The 27,145-nt window shown below is 38.3% G+C and overlaps 2 protein-coding genes across 6 annotated transcripts in view; both read right to left on the reverse strand.

The window, feature by feature from the left end:
- The window catches only part of LOC104832791 (pre-mRNA 3'-end-processing factor FIP1-like), a 28,130-nt gene extending 27,981 nt beyond the window's left edge, over window positions 1–149 (reverse strand). Inside the window, exon 1 of the mRNA XM_010569155.1 lies at window positions 89–149. Coding sequence (XP_010567457.1) covers window positions 89–149 — 61 coding nt within the window. The remainder of the gene's footprint in view (window positions 1–88) is intronic.
- A 4,319-nt stretch (window positions 150–4,468) lies between these two features.
- Window positions 4,469–26,783, reverse strand: CHIC1 (cysteine-rich hydrophobic domain 1). Of its 5 annotated transcripts, XR_774455.1 has the most exons (7): window positions 26,608–26,783; window positions 19,409–19,463; window positions 12,458–12,613; window positions 9,800–9,856; window positions 9,504–9,563; window positions 7,300–7,378; window positions 4,469–6,664 (listed from the first exon to the last, which is right to left on the reverse strand). XR_774455.1 is itself a non-coding variant. In XM_010569065.1 (6 exons), the coding sequence occupies exons 1-6, from the start codon at window positions 26,772–26,774 to the stop codon at window positions 7,352–7,354; spliced, it is 522 nt and encodes a 173-aa protein (XP_010567367.1). In that variant the 5' UTR covers window positions 26,775–26,783; the 3' UTR covers window positions 4,469–7,351. The 5 variants fall into 5 exon arrangements, 4 of the variants coding, with proteins under 4 accessions (XP_010567367.1, XP_010567366.1, XP_010567369.1 ...); XM_010569065.1 differs by having other exon boundaries at window positions 4,469–7,378; XM_010569064.1 differs by having other exon boundaries at window positions 4,469–8,708.
- Window positions 26,784–27,145: the final 362 nt, after the last annotated feature.

Genomic DNA, 27,145 nt, shown 5'->3' on the forward strand with positions numbered 1-27,145 from the left:
GGAAAGGGAGGCGCGGAGGAGGGCGAGACCCCCCGGCGTGGGAGCGGAGGCCGCCGCCGGGCCTTAGCGCCGCCCGCTCCGCTGTTACAAAAAGGAGCCGGGCCCCGAGAGACCCGCCGCGGCGGAGGACGGCGCGGCGGGGAACGCATGCGCGGCACCCAGGCGCATGCGCCATGGCGAGCGGCGGCGCTGCTTGAGGCGGGCGGGAAGGGCGGGCGCGGCTTCCCTCAGGCCGCGCTGGGCGGGAGGGGCCGCCCGCGGTACCGCAGGCCCGGCGGGCAGGGCAGGGCCAGGAGCAGCGGAGGGTACCCGGGGCGCTGCCCCGCAGCCACAGCAGACGCTTGTCAGCTGGACAGGCGGGTTTCCATCTCCCCAGCAAAGAGTCCAGCCTTGTCCCGGGAGCCCGCCGGCACGTGAACGGCGACGGCTTCCCCGGTCACGATCGACCCAATCTTTTGCATCGCAAATCTCGCCGACAGGAGCTGGCGTGGTGCTCCGCAGCCACGTCCCGTACAGGTCTCGACCCACCCCACGGGCTGGGTTTAACAACCGCTTCCCAAGCAGAGCCACGCACCCCCGTTTCACGTCTGGCAACCGTGGATGTCGCCTTTAGACTGTTCTAGAACACCAAAATTTTCTTCAGTCTTTTACAACGAGGCTCCAGAGAGGTTCAGCTCCTGAAATTAGCTCAACAGGGAGAGCAGAAGAGCACAAACAGCCATCGTGGCTCCTGTGCCTGAGGCTCGCTCATGGGCCTCCTGCGAGGAGCAACCCGCAGGGCTCGAGGAGCCCAGCACAGTTTCCAGCGAGGTTTCTGGAAGCAACCGGAGGCAAGTAACACTGCTATTTGTGTTCGCTTCACAAGTCCTAACAGCTCTACTGCCAACACAGCGGTATTCACAAAACAGCTGGTGACACTATGAAAGAGTTCAGTACTTTTGGGGTGGGATTTACACGACCCATTTCTGGCTTTGCAGCTCCTAAGTGAATTTCACATTTTACACCCTGAAGGTGTAGCACCTGATGCTTCTTCTTCTGCCAGTTCAAAGCCATCTGGTAGCTTCTGCTTTAGAGCAGCTGTACCAGTTAGTATCACCCTTTCTGAGTTTCAAAGCTCTTAATTCCATCAGTACTACATGGAAACTTAGAGCAATGTGATTTTCAGCACCACTCAATGCTACCGAAAATTTTATATAAAGAGTCATAAAGCAAGTTACCATTTCCATACACTCAACAATGACAAAAAAATACCATTATCAAAAAGTTACCTCGGAAGCGTCTCTTCTCTTTGTGGTCCAAGTGTGGCTAGGATCCATTCCTCCTCCTTGTCCCCTGCTTTCTGCTACAGGTGGAGAGAAATGCTGAACAAACACTCACCGTAGCAATCGGAATAGGAATTAGACAACTGTTCCACAGGACCCACAAAATATATTGAGAGTCGACCCCTGAGATGCCCTTGTTACACACTACCGGTGGTTTCAGATTAACTCACACAGAGGTGGAAAATTGCCACTCCATACAAAGAGCCTCAGCACTGGCCAACAACTCTTGTTGCCTATTAACAGGTTTACAATAGTTTTGTGGTTTTTTTCCAGATGGTCCCAAAACAGCACCTTACAAACATTTGAGAATTACCTAAAAAAAACCCAAAAAACAAACCAAACACAAAAAAACCACAAAACAAAAAAACCAAAACAAAACAATCCCACCACCAAAACCAACCCAATAGGAATTAAATTATATTGGAAAGTAACTTATTTGTACTTTGATAGAAACAGCAGTTAGGTCGCACTTCAAAATCTAGTTCAGATTAAGATGTGGACTGACCCTCTGGGGCTCTGGATTTCACCACCCAACAGACTGGCATTTTAAGGTCAAAATAAACTCATCTTTGATGAAGGATGAAACGTTCAGGTATGTAGGAAACTAGTGTGGAATTAAGTTTGAGCTGCACCACATTGCTATGGTTTCTCCTAGCCATCCCCATTATTATTTGGGCACTCTGAGCCATTTTATGTTCTCAACCTTAGGGCTATTGTTTGCAGAAAGTCCTAATAGACCATATTCTGCAAGTCATACAGCTTCAAAGCATCTCAAACTGGGCACCTGTCACAACCACTACGCATGTTAGTGCATTGTCTACAATACTGCTAAAATGAGAACTCCTTTTTACTTTTGCTGCCCTATTCAGGCACTTCATTGTCATCAATGTCCAAGGGCATCCCTGTAGGTACTGTCTGGAGAACCAGTAATTTTCAATTACTTATTTAGGCTTGTACATCACATAATTTACACTAAATACAGATCAGTCATTACCTTTTGTTTAATACACACCTTTTAGTTTAATTTTAAGTTCTTTTCACTCTGAGACTACCGTAATACTTCCTCCCAGATTTATTACAATTTTGGATATCCCATGTTACCTGGAGTGTTCTTAACAAGTGGGTTTTTTTTCTAGCAGGAATCTCAGGTTGTATTTGTTATCAGTGAACTTAGATATACAAATCTCTTTCCTGCAGAAATTTTAGTTTACTGTTCAAAAGGCTACCATGCATCATACAGTTTTATATAAAAGAATGTGAAATAAAATGTGAATATATTAAAAGGACAATCCTCTAAACAGATCCAGTGATTACAGAAAATGCCAACAATTCAGTAGTTTAGCCTAGACCCCAAATCTGTCCTGTTCACATGTTTACAAAATAAACAGGTGTAAATCAACAAAGTCCAAATAGGTTAGATCTACCAGACAAACTACAGCAAGGAAATTACTGGTTCAGTCTGATGGAGAAATAACAGAAAAATTCAGATCGGGTAAGGGACTAAGTAAAACGGCTTTCAGAAAATTACAAGCAGAATTCAGGCATCAACCTTGGAGCTAATCTTTTTAGTAAGAACATTTCTGTTAACTTTGTAGATGAAATCAGTCAGTGACAAAGATTTTTTTTTTTACAGGAGGAATGGGAGTGCATATACAAGAAGAGTTGGAGGATTAGGAGGACTACTGTAATATAAGTATCAAGAAATTCAACAGTACAAAGTGTCAAATGATGAGTCTGGACTGATGGGACCAGTAATGAGAATGTCTGTTGGGAGCTTGTATAAACTAGAAGTGACTGAAGAGAAAAAGTCCCAAATTTATCACAGAATGGCTATGAATCAGAAGTACAATACGGCCATTAAGGAAACAAATGTGATCCTTTAAATTTAATGGATCACATTATTTTCACAGAAGAGAGGGAACTATCTACATGGAAATACCTGGTGCCTTAGCCATGAGCCGTTATCTGGAATATCCGATTGCTTCTGGCCACCCCTATTCAAGGAAAATTAATTCAAACTGGAATAAATGCAAGCAAATGCAAGTAGGATGATCAGAAACAGAGACCTTTGCTTTTGAGAGGAGACTAACATATTTCATTTTGTCTAGCAAATGAAGACTAAAGGGTTTAATTCTCTATAAGCTTAAGTAGAAAAAGAAACTCAGCTGGAATACTTCACCTGTTTATGCTGAAGAACAATACTGACACGACAGACATATAGCATTATAAATACACTGGCACAGACATTATAGTAAGCTTCACTACCAAACAGTTCTACAACTACCTTCCAATAGGAGAAGTCAGGGCCAAATCCCAAATATTCTTAAAATGGACCTTTGCTAGTAGTCTAGGCAATTACATCTCATAAACCCTAACAGTGTATTAGCTTCACGAGTCAGCCCAGTGTTCCTATATTTGGCCTAACACCACAGTAACATTCTCTAAATTTCTCAAACAATATTCAGTAACAGTTTCATGCTTAAACAGCATGTCAGCCCAGATGCTCCTATATTTGCCCAAACAACTGAGGACACCAACTTTCAACAAAAACATTGCACGTGCCCATTTCAGGAATGCAGTACTTCTCCCTCAGGGATGAGCCAAAGGCTTTAATTTTAAGTCCTGCTTTCACAGCTACAAAGCTAGCCTGTTAACACACACAAAAGGCTGCATTGCCCTATGTTCACAATCCTCTATATAAGCTAATTATTTATTTCACTAACACACACTATCCATGCTCAGGTTAGGCTTCCTTTGAGGTGCAACTACCATAGCACAGCAGAAAACCCTCTGCTTTTTGGAGAGGAACACTGCAGCAAGAGACTCCTACAAGAAGTCCTTACAAGAGAGGTTGGTAAGCCAACCAAACAAATTATCTGGAAGACTAAATGTGATGATCATTCTGCAATTTTCTTTTTTGGAAAGCCTTCCTAAGCTTTCCAAGTCTTGTTCTTTAAACCTGCCAAACCATACTTAAAAGTCCCAATACAAGCACCTGATCTGGCCGTACCAGGAAAGTGTCTCATTTAAAGAATACCCACCACTATTGCCATTCCATTCACAGCTGATCAGCACACTGCTACAGGGAGAGACGCAAAAGATTTTTTTTCTCCATAAACACTATTGCACTATTCAAAGGTTTTAATCTTTAAATTTAATTAAAGAAAAATGTCTCAAAGTGATTAAGCATGTCTGACTTCCAGCTTCTTTTAATGGCACAAGCTAGTGCAGTAAATTGTAGAAATCGAGCTCAGTTAGAATTTTATTTTAATTAAAAAAAAAAGTCTCAAGATGTGAGGTCCTATTAAAAAAGTGGCTGTTCACTTGTAAACAGAATAAAAATGTTAAGAACACAAAGTTTCATACAGCTTAAACAAAACCACTTTTCTTAAGCAGTACAAGTAATGTTACAACACCATAAGAACACCAAAAACAGAAAACAAAAAAGGCAGAAGAATCACATAACATTACTTACTAAAATGATAAATTATTTACATTGAGTATTAATAGCTTGACATTTTTATTGCTCCAATGGTAGTGTGTTGACAAGTGAATGTAGTAAAAACTGTCATAGTGGGACAATCATATACATATATTTATGGTTTTGCATATGGAGTTTTGTACCTATCAAGAAAAGCATAGGAACTTTTTTTTAATTTATCAAGACCACACCAGATTTAGCAAAAACGTTTCCTGTTTTAAAGTCACCCATCTACAACTAAATCCACACTTCCTAGACTTGTCTGTGCATGCCTTGGAACACTTTTTTTTTCTTCCTATGGTAAAACAACTTCACAGATGCAGGTGGGGAAACGGTAAGTAAGAGCTTTGATGGTCTGCCAGTATTCTTTAATACTTCAATACTCCTTAGATACAAAACTTACTAGATAGAAACCCAAATATTTCCTAGATAAAAACTAGAAAGGAAAGTTAGTGTCAACATCTTTATATGAAAAATTAAACATTGATTTGGTAGACAGTAACTGCTTTTAGATATCTGCTGCAAACTCACACTACTGATACTTACTAGTTCCCTTTTCTCCTCACTCTGCACAATGCTTTCTCTTTTGTTAGAACCAGTCAAGGCACTTTCTTTACCACTTCCACTACACTTTGCTAACATTAATCTCTGTTATATTGCTACAAATTCTTTCTCCAATTAACAAGTATCCTCCATAAACAGGTTTACCAATTAATGCTGACTTATTGTCAAAAATGACATTTTCAGTCTCGTGAGATACAATTACACCTGAATGTCTTTATATTAAAGCAAAGGATAGCCCAGGCAAAAAAGAACCTGTAGGCAGAGCAGAAGTGCACAGTTCAGAGCAGTACTTACAGCTGCCTTCATCTTTAAATGAGCTACAGAACCTGTGTCTTTCAGATGCAAATATAATACTGCTTGCTGGTTTTGCATTTTAATGCAAATTTATCTACTTATTAAAACATTACAGCTTACTGTAAATGGCAGTTTTGGCGCTCTCATTCTTTACTAGTTGCTTTATGGCCACATACTTAAATGTCTATTAAAACACAAAAAGAAGAGACCCTTTCATGGTTTGAAGACTATACAATTAACAATTAAGGACAAAGTAAAATGTATAGAATTTACATACTTAAAATGTAAACTTTAAAAACTAATTATTCAGTGCTTTAGTGCCCAGGAGAGACTCAGAGGCAGACAATCTGCTGCGGCAGAGCAGCCTGTGGCACTGGACGTGGCCAGGCCTGCAGGAAGGGGACAAAGGGATGAGGGTGGGAAAGCAAAAGCCACGATCTTGTTTTGTTCTGCCTTGGATCTCTGGTCATATCGCAGCACGGGGTGGCCAGGGAACAGCCCAGAGGGACTAGGGGCTCCTGTAGCTCAGGGTATTCTCTCAGTTTGGCACAGCATTTCACAGAAACAAGACAAATCAGTTTCAGAAATTTTCAACTGAATACGATGAAGTCAGCACAGACTGAAGAGGATTTCTTTTAGCAGCGAGACTGAAGACTGCTCAGCATTCACTACTGGCAATTACTAGAGCTCTCATTCAGCTTGCCTGTTCTCTCAGTTGGAAAAGAACATTTGAAAATATAGTCACATAAAGAAGAAAATAAGAACCTGCTGAGATTTCTTGAGTTTCTTACACACACACATAAAAAAAGAAAATTACTAACAAAGTTCTGGCATAACAGTAAGAAACTTCCATTGTTCTGTTCATTAAGCCAAGTTCCCTTCATTTACTCCAGAAACTGATTTGTAAGGGAAATACATAGAATTGGATGTGCTATTTCAGTTTTGGTTTACACTGCATTTTTCTGCCAATAAGTATTTTCTCTGCTTCCAGTTAACACTCATCCTAAAAAAAAAAATAAATAAATTGGAGAGAACACTTTGCTTGGTTCTGCAATAGAAATCTGAGTTGCAAGGTGTAGCTAATGTTAAATTCAAACACAGTAGGTTTTTATTCATTTTGTTACAAATGTAACTACAGTTAGTTGTCACCAATCTACCAGTCAAATGAAACCTCTGCACTAAGTATATGGATTTCAGAATCTGAAGCATCAGTCTGTGATTGGAAACTACTGTAAGCACTGGAGTCTGACACTCCTCAGCTGTACAGTAAGAATAGCACAAAATTTGATTCGAAGTAACAACTTGGATAAAACTGGCCTTCTGTAAACACTGCGTACAAGAAAACTGGCCTACTATGGTTATTAGAATGCAATGGTCTTACAAATACTGTATTTTCAGACAATATTGCATACTGAAAAGATGCAAATACATTCAGAGGAAATCCCAAGTCACCTTGAAACTAAAAAGCAACTTGGAATGATGTCACAAGGAGTCAAGTTGCTGTAAAGAAATGCCTGGACACTTACGATGATATTCATCGCAACTTGCAGATACTCAAGTCATCTGCTGTTTTTTTCTCTGATTTCTTATTTCTAGTTAGGAAGGGGAGGGAACTTGCATCAGTTTTCATTTGCTTACTATTATCAAGTGGTCTTGCTTCGGCCAGCCATTACAGGAAGTTTTTCTACAATTACTTCCCTTCCTGAGATCGGGCAAACTGGGAAGAATCCAAAAATACTTGTGAATTCCACAAGGCATTTGTGACTCTTCAGACTGTACCTGAACACCAAAATATATGCATGGACCCTTTCAACTGGTCCACTTCCTCCCATCAGCATATTTTGAAACACTACTCTGATTTAGATAAAATTTATTTCCACTGGAAAGGATGCCATGTCACTTAACTGTTAAAATGTTGAAGTACTATCACACTACAAAAACACTGAAAGTGTTACTTCAGCTTTGATTTGGCTGTTCCAAATTTTTCTCCTTAGTAATGAAGGTCTCACAATTATGAAACATTTTTTGCCTTACTTAAAAACAAAACTTGGCATCCATATATTCCTAACTTAGAAAGAGGCTTTGGGATATTTGGCAGCTGCCATCTACCCCACAAATGCAACTTTTCCAAAGGTGAACAGTATTTAAACTTCCTATTTCAGGTGCTACAAACACCACCTGAAATACTTAAAAAAAAAAAAAAAGACGACAGAAATGCTATGCATTTTTCATCCATTTACTAAAGAAAGTGCAACTGAGCCCTACACATTTGATAGTATGTACAAACTTATTATGGCTTTACCATAAAAACAGCATGTGGATGGGTCTATACAATCAGAGGGATACTAGCAAATGTAACAAATAAAACGATGTCAGACTGTTGGCAATAGAATAAGAGCTATATTACATTCTGTAAACCTTGGCATACCACACTTTACATTATGCAAAGAGTCAATATTTACAAATCCATAGTGGGTAAAATAATTAACCCCCTAATGTAAATGATGATTTTGCAAAGTGCAGGACAAAACCAGTGCTGTTGATTGCAAGTCCTATGCAAGCAAGTTATACTAAAATCATTACTACTAGACGCTTACCTGGACATTTCTACTGAGGGTTTATAGGATTGCGACATTTAGAATGAAATATAGTATGACATGGCATTAGGATGCATGTTTGAGGACAGCAAATATAGAAATTAATAAGGCAGCATGCTCAGAACAAGTTTAAGCAGCACTGATGTTAGATCCCTAGTGGCAACTATATCAGTTATTGTTAATGTTAAAAATTCAGAGTGCAACATAGAAGCCTCATTTAACATAAAAAAATGTGCAAATTGTTTTCTTCTTAATGAAAAAAAGTAACATAGCAAGGAAGATACTCTACTGAAGAACATTTTTAAGTCACAGCAAAGTAGACCATCTTCTTTCCAAAATCATCTACAAGGCACTAAGGGTAGAAAATGACAGGTAACATGAAAGACCAAATGCTGTTCCTCAGTCAGGTCGAAATATGGGATATTTTGGTAAGAACTCTATTAATATTACCTGTTGAAGAAGGGAAAAAGACAAGAACAGAACACAGTAACCAAAAAGTTCAGACCTTCAGCACAATTTCCATGCAATGTTAGCTAGTACATAAGACTAAACATATCTGAGATACTCTATACGGAGGGAATGTTTCCCAGAATAACAAAGCAGAGATTTCAGTCATTTTGAAACACAAGGCTTCTGGACACTTCACTTTTTCAGGGGTGACTATCTCTTTTCTTCAAGCCTACACAATCTTCACAGCTATACATGAAAGTGTATGGGGAATAGTAGGACCACAGAAATATTTTGAATTCTGCTTTCCTAAATGGACTGTCTTGGTTAAAACTTTATGAAATTCAGAGCTAGCAAAAAGAAAAAAAAATCCAGACAAAAACCATACTACTATAAAAATGCAATATTTCTGCACAAAGAATTTGAATCAAAGCAATTATGAATACCAATGGAAAAGGTGGGTAAGCGTTAAACAACTATGGCCTGGTGTGGGAATCACACCAATGCACAAAGTCACAGTGGATCTCCCTCATTACAAATTAGAGATCAAAGCAAGTGTACCTGCAGTGCAAATGTAGGATTGTTATGAAAAGAAGACATGTTTAATGGTGACAATTTCCAAGTCTCAATACCTGCCATGGCTGCTCCTGTTAAAAGTGGCCTTCATGGGTGTATGTCAAACACAACTGCATGTTTTTCTGAGAGATTTTTTTGGATAGGTGACAGTCTAGTAAGTTAAGGATTTTCTCTATAAAATCATAGGTATGCTGAATACCAAATAAGTAACAGAATACTTACATATTCCATCATATTGCTAGTTTCGCATTTCCTTTTACTCAGCTTCCAGTGCAAACCAAGCTAAGAAAGTAATTATCAAAGGATTAATGCATACCACAGCATTGTTTTGATGAGTAAGATAACAAGCATTAGCAATATCAAATTATTAGGATCTGGAACACTTCAGATACAGGTTTAAGATCAGTATAAAGTATGGAATTATAACAAGACTGTAAAATTCCTACATGCCAATTACGCAAAAAAAAAAATTTACTATTCTTAAAGCTGAAAAAACCAAGCACTCTAACTTTTCTTACCTTATGATACAGTCTGTTATTTTCCCATTCTAATAACTTCTGAATTGATCTTCTAGTCTAAAAAGTAAGTCAAAACTGTATTATAAAAGGTTTAGTAGCCAGCCTCAACCAGAAGAATCTTACTATTGCATTTCTGGCTTAAGATTAATCTAAAATAAGCTAGTTTTATAAAAGTAGAACCAAGCAAAAGAGAAGTTATGAATGGAAGTCCTACCACTTCAACTCCCCACTCCTCAACATCAGATATTCTTCAGCAAAAAAACACCAATGTATATGTGTTTTTTGTTAACTTAGGACTGTAACTTTCCCAGAATTCATTTACTTAGTAAGAGATCCTTTTGAATGTAGTATTTTTACCGGCCATAGCCAAGCCGAAACAGAATCTCCCACGTTCTCTTGGCCAAATACTGCCCTCGCTACAGGTGGGCTACTGACAACACAATTAACATACATGTAATTTCCAGATTTTGCTAATGTAATTGTTATCTGAATCCTGAAAAAAATCTCAATGCTACAGAACTCCAGCTCACAACAAACAGTGTCTGTATTTTCAACTCTTGGATACCAAAGTGCATATGACCTTCATATTCTGCTCTTTCCACAACTGTGGGAAAGGAGAAGATTTTTTTGAGTTTCAGTGATTTTTAAGGTCACAAAAATACCACTGTGATGATCTACTCCAGTTCCTACATGGTATGCCACAGAATTCCATCCACCAATTTCTTTGCTAAAGCTAATAATGGTAGGTGAGCTACACAATCTCATTAAAAAAAGATAGAATGCTATCCAATTATGAGTCAAAGACTTAATGGTGGAGAATCCACCACTTCTTTGTAATTTTTTCCAGGGACAAAGCTATCCTTGGAATTAAAAAGTACATATTGTTTCCTGTTTCAATAGTCTTAGTTTCATATTCCAACCTTTGGATCTCACAACGCCTTTTGTTGCTAGATGGGTGTATGGGGACTAGCTGGGCTGGAGTTAGTTTTCTTCGTAGCAGCTTGTATGGTGCTGTGTTTTAGATCTATGACTAAAATAGTGTTGATACCACATCAATGTTTTAGCTACTGCTGAACAGCATTGACCAAAGGGATATTCCATGACATGTAGCATCATGCTCAGCAATAAAACTGGGGGCTATTCTTTCCAAAGTAGCCCACTGCCCAAAGACAGGCTGCACATTGGTCTGCTGGTGGGAGGTGGCGACCAATTTGCCTTTGCATCACTTGGGTCTTCTTCCCTTTTTCTCCTTCACTTATTCAACTGTCTTTATCTGAACACATGAGTTTTTCTTACTTGTGTTCTCCTGATTCTCTCCTCGATCCTGCTTGGGGGCAGGGGGGAAGGGGCTGAGTAAGCAAGTGGCTGGTGGGTGTTTAGTTGCTGGCCAGGTTCAACCCACCACAATAGAAATTTAAGAACCATCTCATACTTGTGATCAAATCGCTCCAATATATAGACACACACATACCCACAGAAGTTAACATGATCCTCCCTACTCCTACTTGGTACATATTGTTTGTACCCTTGAGAATTACATTAATGCTACAACATCACATGGGCATCTACTTAGATTTTCACTAGCACAAGAATATTAAATATGGTTTTAAAACTGCAAATATTCCATCAGTATACCTCAAGCCTATTCCTCTGCAATAACAATGTTTATAAAGGCAGATAAAATGAGCTAAAACAAATCCTTTAACTTTTTTGTGATATAGGCTTCAGCAATCAGCAGTTAACAAGTTAATATATTATGCCTTTAGTGCATTTTGGTTTTTTTTAACCAAAAACGCGATACCAGTCAACGCAACTGGGGTTTTTTTTGAGCAAGTTGGAAAGTTTGGCAAAATGATACTGTTTTATTTTCTCTGAAAAGCAATGCCTATTCCTTGTTTTTGCTTTCAGATTGTTTTATTAAAGATCATAAACTTTCAAAAGCCAGAAGTATTACTTTTTAACAGATTTTTTACTTAAGATCTTTTACTATAATTAAATTGACAAGCGTGAGAGTTTTTTTCCCTAGTGCACCTACATACTATTTACATTTTTGGATAATAAGATTTTATGGCTACAAGTCTTACAAACTATGTAGCTGCAAAGAATATCATTATACTATATCTGTTTATGTATTTCCTAAACATTTACTGCTGTGATAAATCAATTCTAAATGTAAACCATAGAAGTAATTAGGATCATGTTTACTTGATATTGCTAAAGCTCTTTTCAGAATTATTACTTTGGACCTGATTACAAGAATTGTCAGCTTTCTGTCGAAAGAAAATAAATACATAAATAAATAAATGGGAAGTCTCTAAACTTCCCAAATAGAAAACAAATTTTTGTTTGTTTCATTTAATTCAATTCTTAGACCTTTAGAAATCCTGGAAATTTAGGTTATCATATACTCCATCCTGTTCTTCGAACCGAGATGGGATTAGCTATTCCTAAAACTATTAATTCAATTGGTAATTTGGTATAATTTACTTCATTAACAAATATTTTTTCTACTTTCTAAGGAATGGAAAACAGAATAACCTTTTGAATGCAAGTGAGACAAAAAAGGGTTTTGAAATGGGGATGATACTATTAAACGTTAGTTAATGTTATCAGTAATTGCAAAATAAATAGAATCAGAAGAATGCAACATGTACTTACTCTTTTGTTAAGACAGACTACAGGCCACAGGCTACAGCCCAGTGTGCAGCAGCAGCACAGACAGCCACAAAGCAGCCATTTTACATTGACAGGGAGATTCTTTCTTAAACAGGCATTCACACGACTGATGCTGGTCTTGAATTCTTCTGGGGCAACCTGCAAAAGAAGTGCTGAACTTCAGTGGAAAGCCATTACAGGTGTATTTTCTCAATAACTGCCTGTACAGATTAAAATGTAAATGAACCATAATACCACTATACAACATGACCCCATCTTCTAAAACACTGGCCACTCAGTGAACATGAAAAAGTCACATTCCTGTAACAAATTCATTTATGGTGCATGCTTTGCAAAAACTTGCATTAAAAAGCTAAACATCACTTAGATGAACAGCCTCATCCTTATTTATTGCACCATTAATAAATCAATTGTCCTGATAATATAGTGGCCCCAAACAAAACTAGAAATTGGAGACAGCTGTGCAACATACACACTGGCTATGGTGACCAAAAAAAAAAGAAAAAAGTAGGAATGACAAATATCTGGTTTCCAAGGGAATGTGGGGCAGCTTTGTAGTAAAAACACCTGTGTGTCACATAGAAAAAGGGATAATATTGTCCAAATTCATTTCATACCAGTGCAAGTCTACACTGTGCGTGGGTGAAGGTGGACCTCTGTCCACGGATAAATTCCTGAAGTGGTCCATATTGACATGAGGCCACAACTTTACTTGTGGCCACTTCCTAAAATAGGGAAGGCTGGAGAGACATATACGGGATTATATTCAAGGCAAAGAAATGCATCTTGTACAGGGTTATGAATAAAGCCTAGCTGTTGAAAAACAACTTATTTAAATTAAGGAATATTCAGCAGAGCTTACTCAATATTTTCTACATATTGCCACTGCAGAGTCACAGTGGAAAACCACATTTTCTATGAGAAATAAGCTCCTTCCTCTGATAGCAGCATGTTTCTTACAAACAAGTGAGTGCACTTACCTATTTACATACCCCAAATCCCTCATCTCTCTACAGAATCTAAGTAACTTATACTTGACAAGTCAAATATGGATTTGTGGTATTGATTCCAAGATGGCACTCTTAACTGCAACACAATCCAGCATTTGAACGCACAAAGCAGCACAATCGGATCCAATTCCAATAGACTTGACCAGTCAGGCACAACAACTTAAAAAAAAAAAAAAAAAAAAATCTTTCCTAACTACTTGTCATGTCGAAGAAAAAAAATCCCTAGAATTAGTCTGTATAAAAAGCTGTGCAACTACTACATGATTCTTCCAACCAAGCAAGCCCAACTCTGTTCATTTGATTCTGCAAACAGGGGCAACAACAACAAAAGCATTAATTTAATGACAAAGACTCCTTTCACTGAAGGAGCAAAACTATGGGACAGGAAATGGAGAGGACCTGATTCTGCTACCTCTGTCTATTCACAAGACCTAAATTCATTAAAACATTGCAGGAAAGGGAGTAAATAAATACAACATCTGTTTCCTGGCTATTCAGATCACCATGCAGTATAGAGTCAGAAGTCATCTGGGTTTGTACACAAGCCAGACCTACAGTTAGTAATATAAGAACATAATTTAACATTGTGATTATTTTATAGCAGGAATTAATAAGTACACAGAAAGTATTTCTTTTGCAATTATACAGGCACCCCCCTCCCCATATTAAATAGACTGTCTTATAATTTTTTTTACATATACAAACAGAGCAAGTAAGAAAATTTTCTTTAGACTGACTGGAACATCAACATTTAAATATATTTTACAACAGACACCTTAGTTTGGAGGAAAAAAAAAAGAAAGAAAGAAAATGGCAAAAAGAAACAGATCCCACACATTGGGACATTTTCAATGAACAGAAAAAAAAAAAATCACATTGTAACGTGGAAAACTAGCCTGTACTTGCATGTATCTGAAACAGGAGGTTTTACAGATCTCTTTGCCAACACTGGTTTCTTGTATTTAGGCTCTAACAAATATCAGATGCACGTGAGCAAGATCATTTCATCTTCAGTGTGGGAAAACGTTTTGTAGTAAAGTATAGTTGGGGTGGTTGTATGCAGTGTGGGTAACATTGTACAGCTTCTGCAGTCAGACACGCTTCAAAGTAAATTCAGATTATGTACATTAACAAATTAGCACTCTCAATTCTTAAGGAATTTACATGCTCCTAACATTTAGATATATACAAATGGCACTTTCTTTGAGAAGTCTTTTGAAATTTGTACATGTATCATTCTATCTGTTTATTTGAAAGATAAAAATAAGTAGGTTTTTTGCTTGAGCCCATTAGTACTTCTGCAATGAATCCCACTAAGAAAAGAGAATGTTTCCTTTTCTATTAGGCACAAAGTTTACCGGACCTTGACAACAATACACCCCAACCCCAAAATACAGCTGTAGAAAGCTACCAAAGACAATGGAATCGCACAGTCTAGAATTTACTTTACCATGAAGAAACCTTATCATCAGTGATAACATCCAACATGAGAAGTCAACCAGATTCTTAGATCACAGCTGGCAGAAAAATTTGGGACCTAATAAGAAAGCACTGGGATGGTGAGTTTCCATATTTCTGTGCTACTTTTAAGGGAGTCACTGTTCACATTTTGATGCTACTTTGTAAGAACAATGTTGAAGTACTCTCCTTCCTGTAGAGCATAGCACTGCAAATGGCTAAACTAGAAACCGACTTGGGATGCCACCAAGAAAATTTCTATTTCAGAAATTTTGGTATGATGTTTACCTTAACATAGTATTATAAAAGCTACTACCTGCTAATGCACCAAATGCTTTCATGTAAAAGTAAATCTCTTAGCTGCAACATAAGATGAAATTACCTAAGATGGTTTTGGCTAACCCAAACTATTGGATATATTTCTCCCTTTAGGAAATGTAATCACAGTAAGTATTTCTGTCAGTCAATTACACATCTTCATTTGAAACTAAAGGAACCGGTGACCAAGATAAGGCTCATTCTGTGGTAAATAAAAGCAAAACACAGTTTTGTTGCTCTCAGTTTACAGCTCAGTAACTGTTAAGCATTGTTACACAGTGACAAAGAACAAAATATCTCTAAATAAAATAACTGTTCTAATTTAATAATAAAATGGTATCCAAATGAAACAGTCACCAAAGAATTTTGTTGATTTTTCTGGCATAATTTTAAATCTTGCCTTTCTCACAGGTACAGATATTGAAAGGTTAATATGAAATGACTAATGAATTTCAAACAAACAGAGAATTAACAGCACCTCCTGCACAAAGCAAGCTCCCTAAGAAAGTCTAGTTTTAAGTAATTTTGGAAAGTCTGTTGGAGAGTTTCTGTCTGGGTCTTGAAAAGAATGAGATAAGTACATAGCTCCTGGCTGTGCAGTACACCTTGTAAAGTGACATTAGTTCCTTTTAGGTCTTTAAGGGAGGGGGAAAAAAAAACCCAAACCAACATAAAAGGAAAGGAGGGGGTGTCATAATATTTTACAACAGGATGCAAGAGAATCTACAAACACAGGAAGAGAGCAAGTAAAGCCCAGCAGGCCTGATCTTTCTCCTTCAATCATCGTGATCACAAACCCTATCAATCACATGTTGCATTGGGATCACAATACCAAGACCACATTTTATGGCTTACATTTCCATGCATTGCACAGTAGTCTCTGTATAGGACCCTTGTTGTTTTAAGATCAGGGCAGGAAACTCCACTTTCTTCCTTAAGGTTCACTGCCTCCATCATTTTCTTGTCACCTGGAACAGTGTGTGCTATTTTGCCATATATCATGAAGAATATTTTGTTAAAAGCTTTTAAATGCTTGTTTTAAAATAATTAACCATCCTATAAAACTGTAGCCCACAGAATTTAAATTTAGCCAGAATTTAAATTTAGGCCAAAGTTCAATCACATTATTAAAAGTTAAATATCACCTCTGTATTAAGTGTAGTCAAATCTTTTCTCAAAAAATTCCGTTTAAAAGAATGCACTGTTTGAAAGCCTAGCTCAGTATTTATAAACCAGCTGAAGCTTGTATCTCATTCTGCAAGATGCGTATTAAGTCAATCTAGCTGAATTAGCTAGGCCCAACATCTGACCCACCTGGTATTTTCCTTTTCTTTATTGTTTTATTGCCCATGTTTTATCCTCAAATATACACATTTACCTCTCCCCAAAAAAGCAACAAACACATCTCAATTAAATATCTAAGATGTAATTACATGCATCTTAGGTCTAGGTTAATTTACAATAACTATCCAGACTCTGTAAAAACTGGGGGATGAGGAGGCAGGGGAGATGGGTGAAGAAGGAGGGGTATTTCAGATTTTAAAAAAAGAAAATTAGCAGAAGGTTTACTATCATCATCATGTAGATGGGCAAACTGAGGGTCAGGAATCTTAAGTAAATTCCTAAGACTACACAGTGGCATAAAACCAAAAAGTTAGTGCTTCTTGGAGAAAGGTGTAGCTAGATAGTTTTTATCTATTTAGGGTTTTTATTATGCATTGGATAGATTTTCATCCTGTGCTTAAAAAGCTAGCACTCCATCTGTATTTATTAAAGAGAAAAACAACACCATAGAGAAGTCTATCAACCCCACCTAATGGCTTCATCTTTTACACTCCATTGATATTATTAGTATCAATTCACAATGGACAACAAAGCCATTAAACTTAGTATTACGCAGACATTATTAATAAAGTATGACATTGCCTTATACTAGCGGCGTACTAATGCAAGTTCATAGTAAACATTTTAATCACAGATTGTTAATATAAGCAGTCACTATGCTATTCATAAATTGTGACTCCATAAAAAGTAAAAATTTGTATTTTAAGAACAGTAAAAGATCTTAAAGTGGTGTATCAATTGACTACAAGGCTTATTATTGTGAATTATTTATCAGGGTATTTGAAGAAAACCTTCTTACTGGAAAAACCTGACTGATTTTTCATTTTCAATAGGGATAAACATGATTGACTGCCACAACCAGAGGAAGAAGCAGATTACTTATTTCTTGCAACTCATGAAAGCATTAAAAACCAAAAAACCCACAACTGTGGTTTTTAATGTCTTTCATGGCAGTGTGTGGCAGGCAGTAAGAAAAATGTGTTTACTATCTCATTTGATCAGTGTTTTCCCCTCACAAAAGGGAACTAATTTATTTTCAAGGTCTTCTTACTCAGAAAGCCCCTCAAATCCACATGAGAAAAAGATAACAGGATATCAAGATTCTCAACAGAAGCAGCATACCTATATAGAGCAAATCCCTGCTCATGTGACTTACATTGTCACTGATTAGATCTATAGAACAAGAAGGGTAAATGCCAAGTAGAACTTCCTTTTTCCTTTCTTTGCTAAATTAAGTCCAACCAGTCAACTGAACTTTAAATTAAACTTTTGTTCACTGTCTATTTAACAAGAGGAGGACAATCAAGTGGAAAATGTGGTAAGCATTGATGTTCATATTAAAAAGTGTAGGTTTGGGTGTTGTGTTTGTTTTGGTTTTTTAATACACACCAATGTATTTTAGAGAGACAGAAAGAGATGAAATTATATAATCAAGTTTTAACACTTCCTGCTAGGTATTTTCTGTAGGCTTATTTATAACAAACTACAACTTGACTAAAAGAACATAAAAATTGTTATTTCCAAAAAGTATTCTATGGCTTTTTGGTGATCAGAAAGAGCTTCACAGAAAAGAATAAACCTTAGACATGCAAGGTAGAGAAATGCAAATGGTGTTATCGCCAGCCCTCACATTAGACTGTGTGGAATCAGTAAGACTTTTCATTTTGAGCTCCACGAGATTCTGAAGCAAGGCCAGAGTTCCCAGGCTGTCTTTTAACAACCAAAAACTCCAAATAGCAACCTGCTTTTCAATTGTACTGCTGTCAAAAAAGCTGGACAAATTCAACACAACTATTTTATTCATTATACTCTGGGGTGAAAATGAAGGAGAAGAAACCCAGATGGATTTGGCAGAACCAGGAGATGCCATCCAGCTGCATTTTAGTGTATTGTTAATATGACTCAACAGCTACTGCAAGAGGCTGCAGAGATAGCATAGCTGTATGGTATGACATAGAGAAAGCAGTAAGAGCCAAATAAACTTTTTCCTCACAACTTCTGGAAAAGATACATAAGGGGGATATAAAATGAAGCAAAAGAAAAGCACAAGAGTGTGAAACAGCAGAAACAAACAAAAAAAACCCTAGGACAAAAAGAATTCAAAATTTTAAAATCTTTAAAAAAAAAGAAAAAAAGAAAATAATTTAAAACCATAACCAAGAATTTTGCTACAAGTTTTCATTAATAGCTACAAATGAGTATTTATTAAACTTGCATTTAGTAAGATGACAGGACTCCAGAGAAAGCAAGAGACCCGTCACCACTAATTTTCAGACCTAAACAATTATTGTATTTCTGAAAATGTACTAAAAAGCTACTTGATCTGTAGATTTAACACTATAATGTTTTATTCCTTAAAGCTTCAGATAAAATAGATTCTATTCCAGAGATCTGTCTAAATATAAACTCAAGGCTTGACAAGACATTAAAAAGACAAGTCTAGTATTTGAAATAATTTAATTCACACAGGAGGTAGCACAAACTCCAGATATCTGTAAAGCAAGGTTAAGTGAGTCTTGCTTTCATGTAGATTGCCTGCATGAAAACAGTATGATACCATGTTGAGCTTTTCTGTGTTTAGAATGTCAATAATGATAGCAATCGCTGCATATCATTTTTTCTTCTTTCAAAGTACACTGTAGGGACTGGTCATCAACCAGCTAGTTCATACAGTTCAAACAGTCTCCAATGCAGTGCTGGCCTGCACTGCACTGTGGATTCATGAGCATGTTATTTGTAACACAGAAACCACTGGATGCACTGGATCTTTCCATTTAAAAGAACAGTTTAATCTCACACTTACCTTCCCTGTCAGAACAGAAGGAAATTCTGTATCAAACTTGTTGCTCAAGCCAAACCTTGAAAACAAAAGAGACAAACAAAATATATTCCACCTAACTTATTTTGTTTCCCTTAATTAAAAAATGTAATAGATTTTGTACTTAAAAAAAAACCTATTAATTTCTTTTGCCCTTACATTTACATTATTTCATGAGCTTTCAACCTAAATTTGTATAAGGTCTCGTGTATCATTCATAAGGCCATTTACAAGGCAGAGAAATATAGCTTGTTGCCTTACTTCAATACCTTGAAGTTGCTAAAAGCACAAAAATTCTTTTACGATTGGATGGCAGTAAGTTTCAATCTTTGCTTTCTTTAAGAAAAAAAACCTCCAGCTATTAAATTCCAGTTTTACTAGGTTCAATAATCCTTTTACTGCTATTTTTCTTACTCATGCAATTTATTCACATGCAACAGATAAAGCTAGTTATAAGGAACCCATTCATCATCATCTTAGAAATTTATAACCACATAGTTTTAAAAAATTGCTTTGGGCTGAGTTAAACTCTCTCATCCAAAACATGTAAGAGCCCCCACAAAGAACAGTTTTAAAACAACTATGCAAGAAAATGAAGCCTTAGGTATCACTGTGACTATTCTTCATTGAAGTGTTCTTGGTTTTGAGCAAGAGGTAAGTCTTCATTTTAACCAGCGAAACCTACAGGGAGCTAGACTTTGCTTGTAGACCTGTGTTACCACTAGTTCCAAAACTAGTGAACCAACTGAAATTTCCAAAAAGCTAGTGTTGTAGATCAGCAGGACACCGACAATGCAGGCTGACTCGACTTTTTTATTATTATATTTAAAGCATGTAAGCAGGCAAGAAGTTAACTAAGCTCTGATGCTAAAGCTGCTAGCCTCTGCAGAACAAGAACTCTGATCTTCCATCCCCTCTACATTAACTGAAATCTTTAACCTTTACAATTCAGTAATTTAACAACCTTTACAAACTTAACATTAAGCTCTGTTCAAACATAAAGTTAAATATACTGTACATCAAGTTCACTGTCAGCTCTGCTAAACTACCTCCTGAGTATTTTTGTTCCAAAAAAAGAAAAAACCCCAAAGGATCTCAGCCAAGCACAAATACATTTGGTACTGTAATAGCCATTGTAGAAGCAAACTTTATGGAGAGACAGAATTTGCTTTGAGTCAAACTGACACCTGAAGTACTCCTTACTGGTCACTTGTACAAATACTAGTCTTGCTGAAATGTCATCAGTCCCCTATCATTATATAATACATACACGCTCATGTGCGCAGTGTAGTAACTCACATATCCAAACTTGGCAATGTAACTTGTTCATAAGTATACAAAAATGTAAAATAAACCTTAAAGAGGAGAGAAGCATAATAACTTGTGGAGTCTCTAGAAATCCAGTAAGCCAATTAAAATGTTTGTCAACAACACTGGTGAAGTCCAATCAAGTTCTTCAATGGCTAATATAAGTCAGAGATTTGACTCTTGTAAAGAGCAGCATATTAGAGCACTAGTTGTGTAAAACATTAAAAAAAAAGTAGATCTTAATTGAAGTATTTCTCAACCTTTGTCTCTTAAGCTATTCTAAGCACTATAACAATGCCACCTATTTGTGTTTGTTTCATTCAACATACTTTCACAGGAAAGTTTCTAGATGTGAATGTGAGTGAACTGAACATCAGCACAGCATGAGCTACTGCATATTCAAGTGAACTGGAAAGCCATGCTGTTAAATTAATGCTACAAAAACAAAGAATAAAACCAGTAAGATTTTAGACAAGCACAAAGGTTACTAATAAAAGTGCATTTCCATTCTCTGTGAATGTAATCTGGCAAGTCAGCCTCCGCATTTTGTAGCTTGTCTTTTTAAACTGAAATCTTCCAAGTGTTATTATACTATATATTTATTTTTAAGGAGACATGAAGAGAAATGAGGTAGTCTTTTCAGTCTTTCCAAAATCCTCTAAAGACTAATGATATGAAGCACATACACAAGCTTGTTTAGAGGAATATGGACTTTTCTCCATATCAGCAATGAAACTACCTAAAATGATCACAAAGTTGTAGCAATGAGACAACATAATAAATTAACTACTGGAAAGTTCAGGCAATACTGCAGAATTATTTACTCTGCCCATATAACAGAGTAATTCCACTAAACCATGCCAAAGGTCCACCTAGCCCATAACACTGACTCTTGCAGTGGCCAGTAGCAGACACCTAGGAAACAGCAAAAAAAAAAAAAAAAAAGCAAACGTGTACTAGCATTTCCCCAGAACACTCTTCTGACCTTCAACAATTCATAGTTCAAAAACTTCCTAAGCCATAGGTAGTGTCTTTTATCTCATTGGTCATACATATTCATTAAAATTCCTATTGCACCACCAATTTCCATAAAGAACAACATAAATTAGTGCTTTCTGATTTAGATCTATTAAGAATACAAGACCACAATGTATTTTATTACATTAAATTTGAAGGCTGATGTCATGAAACATATTTAAACCCCCAAACTTTTATCAGTTGCCAAAACATTCCATTGTTATAACACATCCAAGAAACCTCAGTTACAGAAATGCATCTCTTTTACACAGACACCTGCAAATGGCTAAAATAATATAAAGGGTTTTGACTATACTGAAAACAGGAATATGCTGCATTATAAAACTATGTTTAGTCAGCATTACTGATGGCCTTTAGCACAGTTTTACTAAAGCATCTCTACAAGTTTTACAGACTATCCTCATGATGATTTACCACACAGTTCAGAAACATTAAACTCCTATTAGACCAGGGAGCAGGGGGTGGAATTCAAGAACCAAATAAATTATTTTTAGAAATGTTAAAGCAGAATGTTGTATCATTCTACAGCTTTGCGAGCAACTTTGTAAAAGTACTGAAGTGTTATTAGGGAAAAAAAAAGTTAAGATCTAAAGTCTTGATTAAGAGATAAGTAACTTCATTAGACCTTCTACAACAGACTAATGATCTAGCATGATTTGGCTTATGAAGTCTTCTAAAATTCAGTACATTTAAAAATCACTATGTAAAATAAATTCCAGTACCTGTCCTTTAAATCATTTAAAACATCAGTTGGTGGCGACTTATTTCTGGGCTAGTTCTCTGGCTCCTCAGTGAAAGCTGCCCAAAGTCTAACCTTTAGAAATTCAGGTAAGTCACCCATATTACTTCAGTTGCAATTTTCTCACTGGATGACATATATCTCTAAAAGCAAGGCACTGTTTCCTATAGGAAATAACACTGGAATAGAATTAGGATGACCTCACTTTCTAGTTCTTGTGTCTCTCTTTCCCTGTTTTAATGTATAGCATCATACAAGTCCCATTATCTCTTCTTCCCCCATCTGTAAAGCAGGGAGAACGCAACTTCTCACAGGGAGCTGTAATAAGATATATTCATAAATCCCTCAAATTCAAGACTGAAACAAACACCCTGAATCATCAGTTGAAACCCCACCTGCAACAGGTATCACATTATAAAATTCTTTCCCTTAGTCTACAAAGCATAGGGAAGTAACATTTCCTGTTCCCAGAACTGAAAGAGGAAGATTTTGAAAAACACCTTCTCGTATCTAGAAGAGATATACTTACAAGTGCTTACCTTTTTTTTCTTTTGACTTAAATAGCACTTCGTTCTTATTTATCCAGCTACTGTATTTATAGATAGTAATCAGTCTTACTAGACTACACAAGCTAAACCCGTTTAGTCAACTCTCTTACAATAGGCTCTCCAAACTCCTTTCAGCATGGCTCCTTTCCCCACACCTAATCCAGGTTAGGTTTAACCTAGATTGAACAGATGAACTCAAATCCTACATACTATTATTTATGAGGTATCATCTAAGCTTTGTCCAGCATTAAAGAATAAAGAAGACATTCATCAAGAGCCCTGAGCTGAAATCTCTTTGAACACTTAACATTTCTCTTCCTCGTCTAGGACCTTTTCCTATGAAGCCAACAGAACTACGAACACCCTTACCCGTGGATGATGTTTTGGAAAACTAAGTTCTTGGTAACTAGTAGAAGCCTGAGGTCATTTGCTATTTTAAACTCGTGGAATCTGCTATTTTAAATATGCAGAAGGTGGAGTAATATCAGACAATAATCAAATGTCATCTTATCACAACTGAGAGCACCTGGCTCTTCCCTGCCTTCCCTAATTGATGACAATATGCTTTTCATTAGCACCTGGATTGCGGACCCCTGGGGCACTCCTACAGAAAATTCAATGGAATAACAAATGTTAACTTGTATCCAAAACTAGGAGGTTTGCAGACTTAAGCAGGAATCACAAGCTGCATACTAAGGCAAGAATATGCTTAATGGCTATTTCATTACCTCATTACCATCCATCTACATGGACTTAATGATATGGAAAAATTACATTAGATAAATAAAAACTTATAACCAAGTTAAGAGTTTGTTTACTGCTCTGTTTTTGAAAGTTATTGCTCTTGCTTTGGTAGGCATATGACTCAGTCTTCACTAAAAATGTTTATGTTGAGATATTTGGATACACCAACCAGAGTCACACTGACTATGCAAGAAACAGCGAACAATGGGTTTATAACTCATTCAAATGGAATTTCACAAGCAAAGAGAAGGCATTTACTAGGTCCTAGCAATTTCTCTGTACTAAAATCCAAAAGCCTTCTGAAAACAATAAATATGACTGATGGTTAATTGTTTCAAAGTAAGAATCTTCTAGAGTGAAAGAGCATTGAACAAGATGAGCACAAATTTTGCTAACTGCTTTCACATATATTTTCTCTCTCTGAGTAAAATAAAACAAATACACTTTACATGATCACTCTTACCATGCAGAGGGGTAAAAGGGTTAGCAAAACAGTCAGTGGAAAAAGCAAGATCCTGCTAAAAACCCTCAGAAGATTCTTGGAATTTATATTTAGTACTGTTGGATACTGCAGTAGAACTCAGTTAGGGTCAGCAGCTCACTGACAAGGTCATAAGAATAAAAACTCTCATGCAAGAAACTAATACATAGTTTGAATCTACTAACATAGGAGTTTTATAAGAGGACTGCACATGAAAAGCTGGACCAGAAGATGACCCTGGAATTCGAGAATTATCCCTTCTCTATACACCAAAAGTATCCAAGAAGGCCAGTATCAGATGAGGAACAGAAGGCATCTGAAACAAAAATCCAAGGAAAACAATGGCTTTTTAAAAATAACTGGTTTTCTTTTCTTTTTTTCACCCTGTTTTTTTTTCATAGAGTGTCTGACTTGTCAGGACAGAAATTTTTATCAGCAATGTTCCAGACAGGTTCAGAAAACAAACACAAGTTTTACTCAATGATGTATCTCACTTCAGTAACTAGAGCATGCTGCTTCTGAAGCCAACTGATTTCAAAAGCAGCAGCATCTGTGTGATCAAAAAGTGACAGAATTTCAGAGCTGATACATACTAACCAGAAACTCTAGGAAGCAAAATATTTCCCATTTAATAAGGAGGTTAGGATTACATATTGTAGTGTCCAGAGTTTATCTGCATTTTATTGGTAACATCCACTGGTTTTGTTAATATAAGGTGATTTAAAAATATGTCATGAACTGATTAAAGCTGCCTTCTACCATTCAGGTAGTTAGACTTGTTACAGGAAGAAAGCTGGGAGGAGCAGAAAAAAGGAAAATAAAGCGGATGGGAATTCAGTTCAAGAAGTTACAAGGGCATGTATGCTAGCTCATGATTTCCGCATCACTTACAAGTATTGTTTTCTTTTGATGTAGACATCACTAGTTGACAGAGTTCTTGGGGATGCTCCTGCCCATCCCCAAAAGATGCTGGAGCCAAGAAGGAGCTTTAAGGAACATCACTAATACACAGAAAGCATCACAGCAGACAAAGCAAATAAGTGCGTAACATTTTTTCCAGTTTAGTGCTTAAAACCAGATAAATAATAAGATGGGTATGCGGTATTCTGATCATTTTGCTTGTGTTACACCCCTCCTTTAGTCAGGCCACATGTTATTTCGGGTCAGGACAGAAAGAAATGCCATCAACACAAGCAAGTACACTGCGGTGCAGCAGAGCAACTATCCACTGGCACTAGCTCGATGCAAACCTGATTTAGACTTACATGACGGACACAGAATCAAATCCAACATTAGTTCTCTTAGGATGAGAGCCTTCCCCACCCAGTGTTTTTGCTGCAGATAGCTAGATCACACTGCACCTATTTACAGAAAAAAATGTGCATTCTTTTATGCAATCCAAAGGCAGACTCAAAGCAACACAAGCTTGATGGATCTCTGCAATACAAAAATTTCAATACCTCCCTCCCTGCCATGAAAATGACTGCAACGACCAACAGCTTGTTATGGATGTACTTTGTTATATTAATCCCTCCACTTGCAGGAGTAGGCATATTAAGAAAATCCCTACGAGTAAACATTACATATAAGATCACACAGTTTGCTCATCTTCTGTTCCAACTGTTTAAGTGAGCAGCAAACATTCTGGCTCACATTGCCTTCTAATGATAAAAACACTTAGCCTAAACCAAACTCACGACTAAGTTTGGAGCAGATAAACTACAACACAGCCATGTACCTCCTCTGCAGTGCGGGGGGGGGGGGGGCCCCATGGCTCAGCTGAGACAGAGAAGGGTCAGTGAAATCGTCTGAACAGACTGCTCATCCTCACACCGTGTAGCGTTTACTTTTTATCTAACAGATTGTTTGGAAAAAGAAGTATACCCAGGACTGTCAGGGCTGATTAGCTGCTGCTTTTGCACGGAACAGCCAGCTGAACTTCAGTTGTTCCTTCGTGACTTTGGGTTGCCTTAAGCTACTGGAAAACACGAAGTTTCCCGTTTTAACAGGTTAAAAGCAAAACTCCCCTCACAAACCAGGTGACGGGGGAGGGGGAGGGGGGCGGAGAGGGAGCAGGGCTGCAAGACCGCGGCAAGGCGGGCAGCTCGCCTCCGCGGGGGAAGAGGGGCTCGGGGCAAAAAGGAATGGGGCGCAGTCCTCCTCATGTCCTTACCCCCTCCCGGCACCGCCAGCGGGCAGCCGTGTCCCCGGCAGCACGGTACCGCCGGCAGCACGGTGCTCCGGCCCGGCCGCCGCCTCCCCCGCCACACCACACCGGCCTGTCACGCTGCCTCCTGCCCGCCGCCAGGCCCCCCCTACTCCTTACACGGTGATGTGCCCGGCACCCCGTACCGCTACGGGATCCGGCGCATCGCGGGGCCGGGGCAGCTCCTGGCTCCGCACCACAGGTTCGGACTCCTCCTCCTCCTCTTCCTCCTCCTCCAGCTCATAGATAGTGTCGAAGTCCGCCATATTGGGGAGTAGTACGCTCATCTCAACCCCTCCCCCCCCCCCCCCCCCCCCCCCCCCCCCCGCGCGGCCTCGCCGCGCGCCTGCGCACTGCGCACAGGAGGTGGGGGGGCGGAGCCCCGTGCGCTAGCGGCGGCGGGAGGCCGGCGCGCAAGCGCAGTGGAGCCCGGTAGGCGGCGTGTATGTGTGTGTGTGTGCGCGCGCGCGTGCCTGTGGCTGAGAGAGCGTTGAGGGGAGCGCGCCCCGCCGGGGGCGGAGGGCGAGCGGCGGGCTGCCTTCCTACCCGCCCAGCCCGCGGCGGGAGCGTCTGTTTTGAGGGGACGTGGGTATCCCCTGCAGACTGCCGCGGTCTCTCGGGTGGCGGTGCCCGCGGGGGAGGAGTTGATGCCGGCCCC

The sequence above is a fragment of the Haliaeetus leucocephalus genome, unplaced genomic scaffold (assembly GCF_000737465.1).
Source record: "Haliaeetus leucocephalus isolate CR32 unplaced genomic scaffold, Haliaeetus_leucocephalus-4.0 Scaffold262, whole genome shotgun sequence".
Taxonomy (NCBI): domain Eukaryota; kingdom Metazoa; phylum Chordata; class Aves; order Accipitriformes; family Accipitridae; genus Haliaeetus; species Haliaeetus leucocephalus.

Bases quoted from the DNA above. Each gene is read 5' to 3' on its own strand.
- CHIC1 (XM_010569064.1), bottom strand. From the start codon at position 26,774: ATGAGCGTACTACTCCCCAATATGGCGGACTTCGACACTATCTATGAG. The intron at 19,464-26,607 runs GTAAGGAGTAGG...TTTGTTTTCAAG, and splicing joins GGTGCCGGGCACATCACCGT to GTTTGGCTTGAGCAACAAGT. The intron at 8,709-9,503 runs GTAAGTATTCTG...CTTCTTCAACAG, and splicing joins CTAGCAATATGATGGAATAT to GTAATATTAATAGAGTTCTT.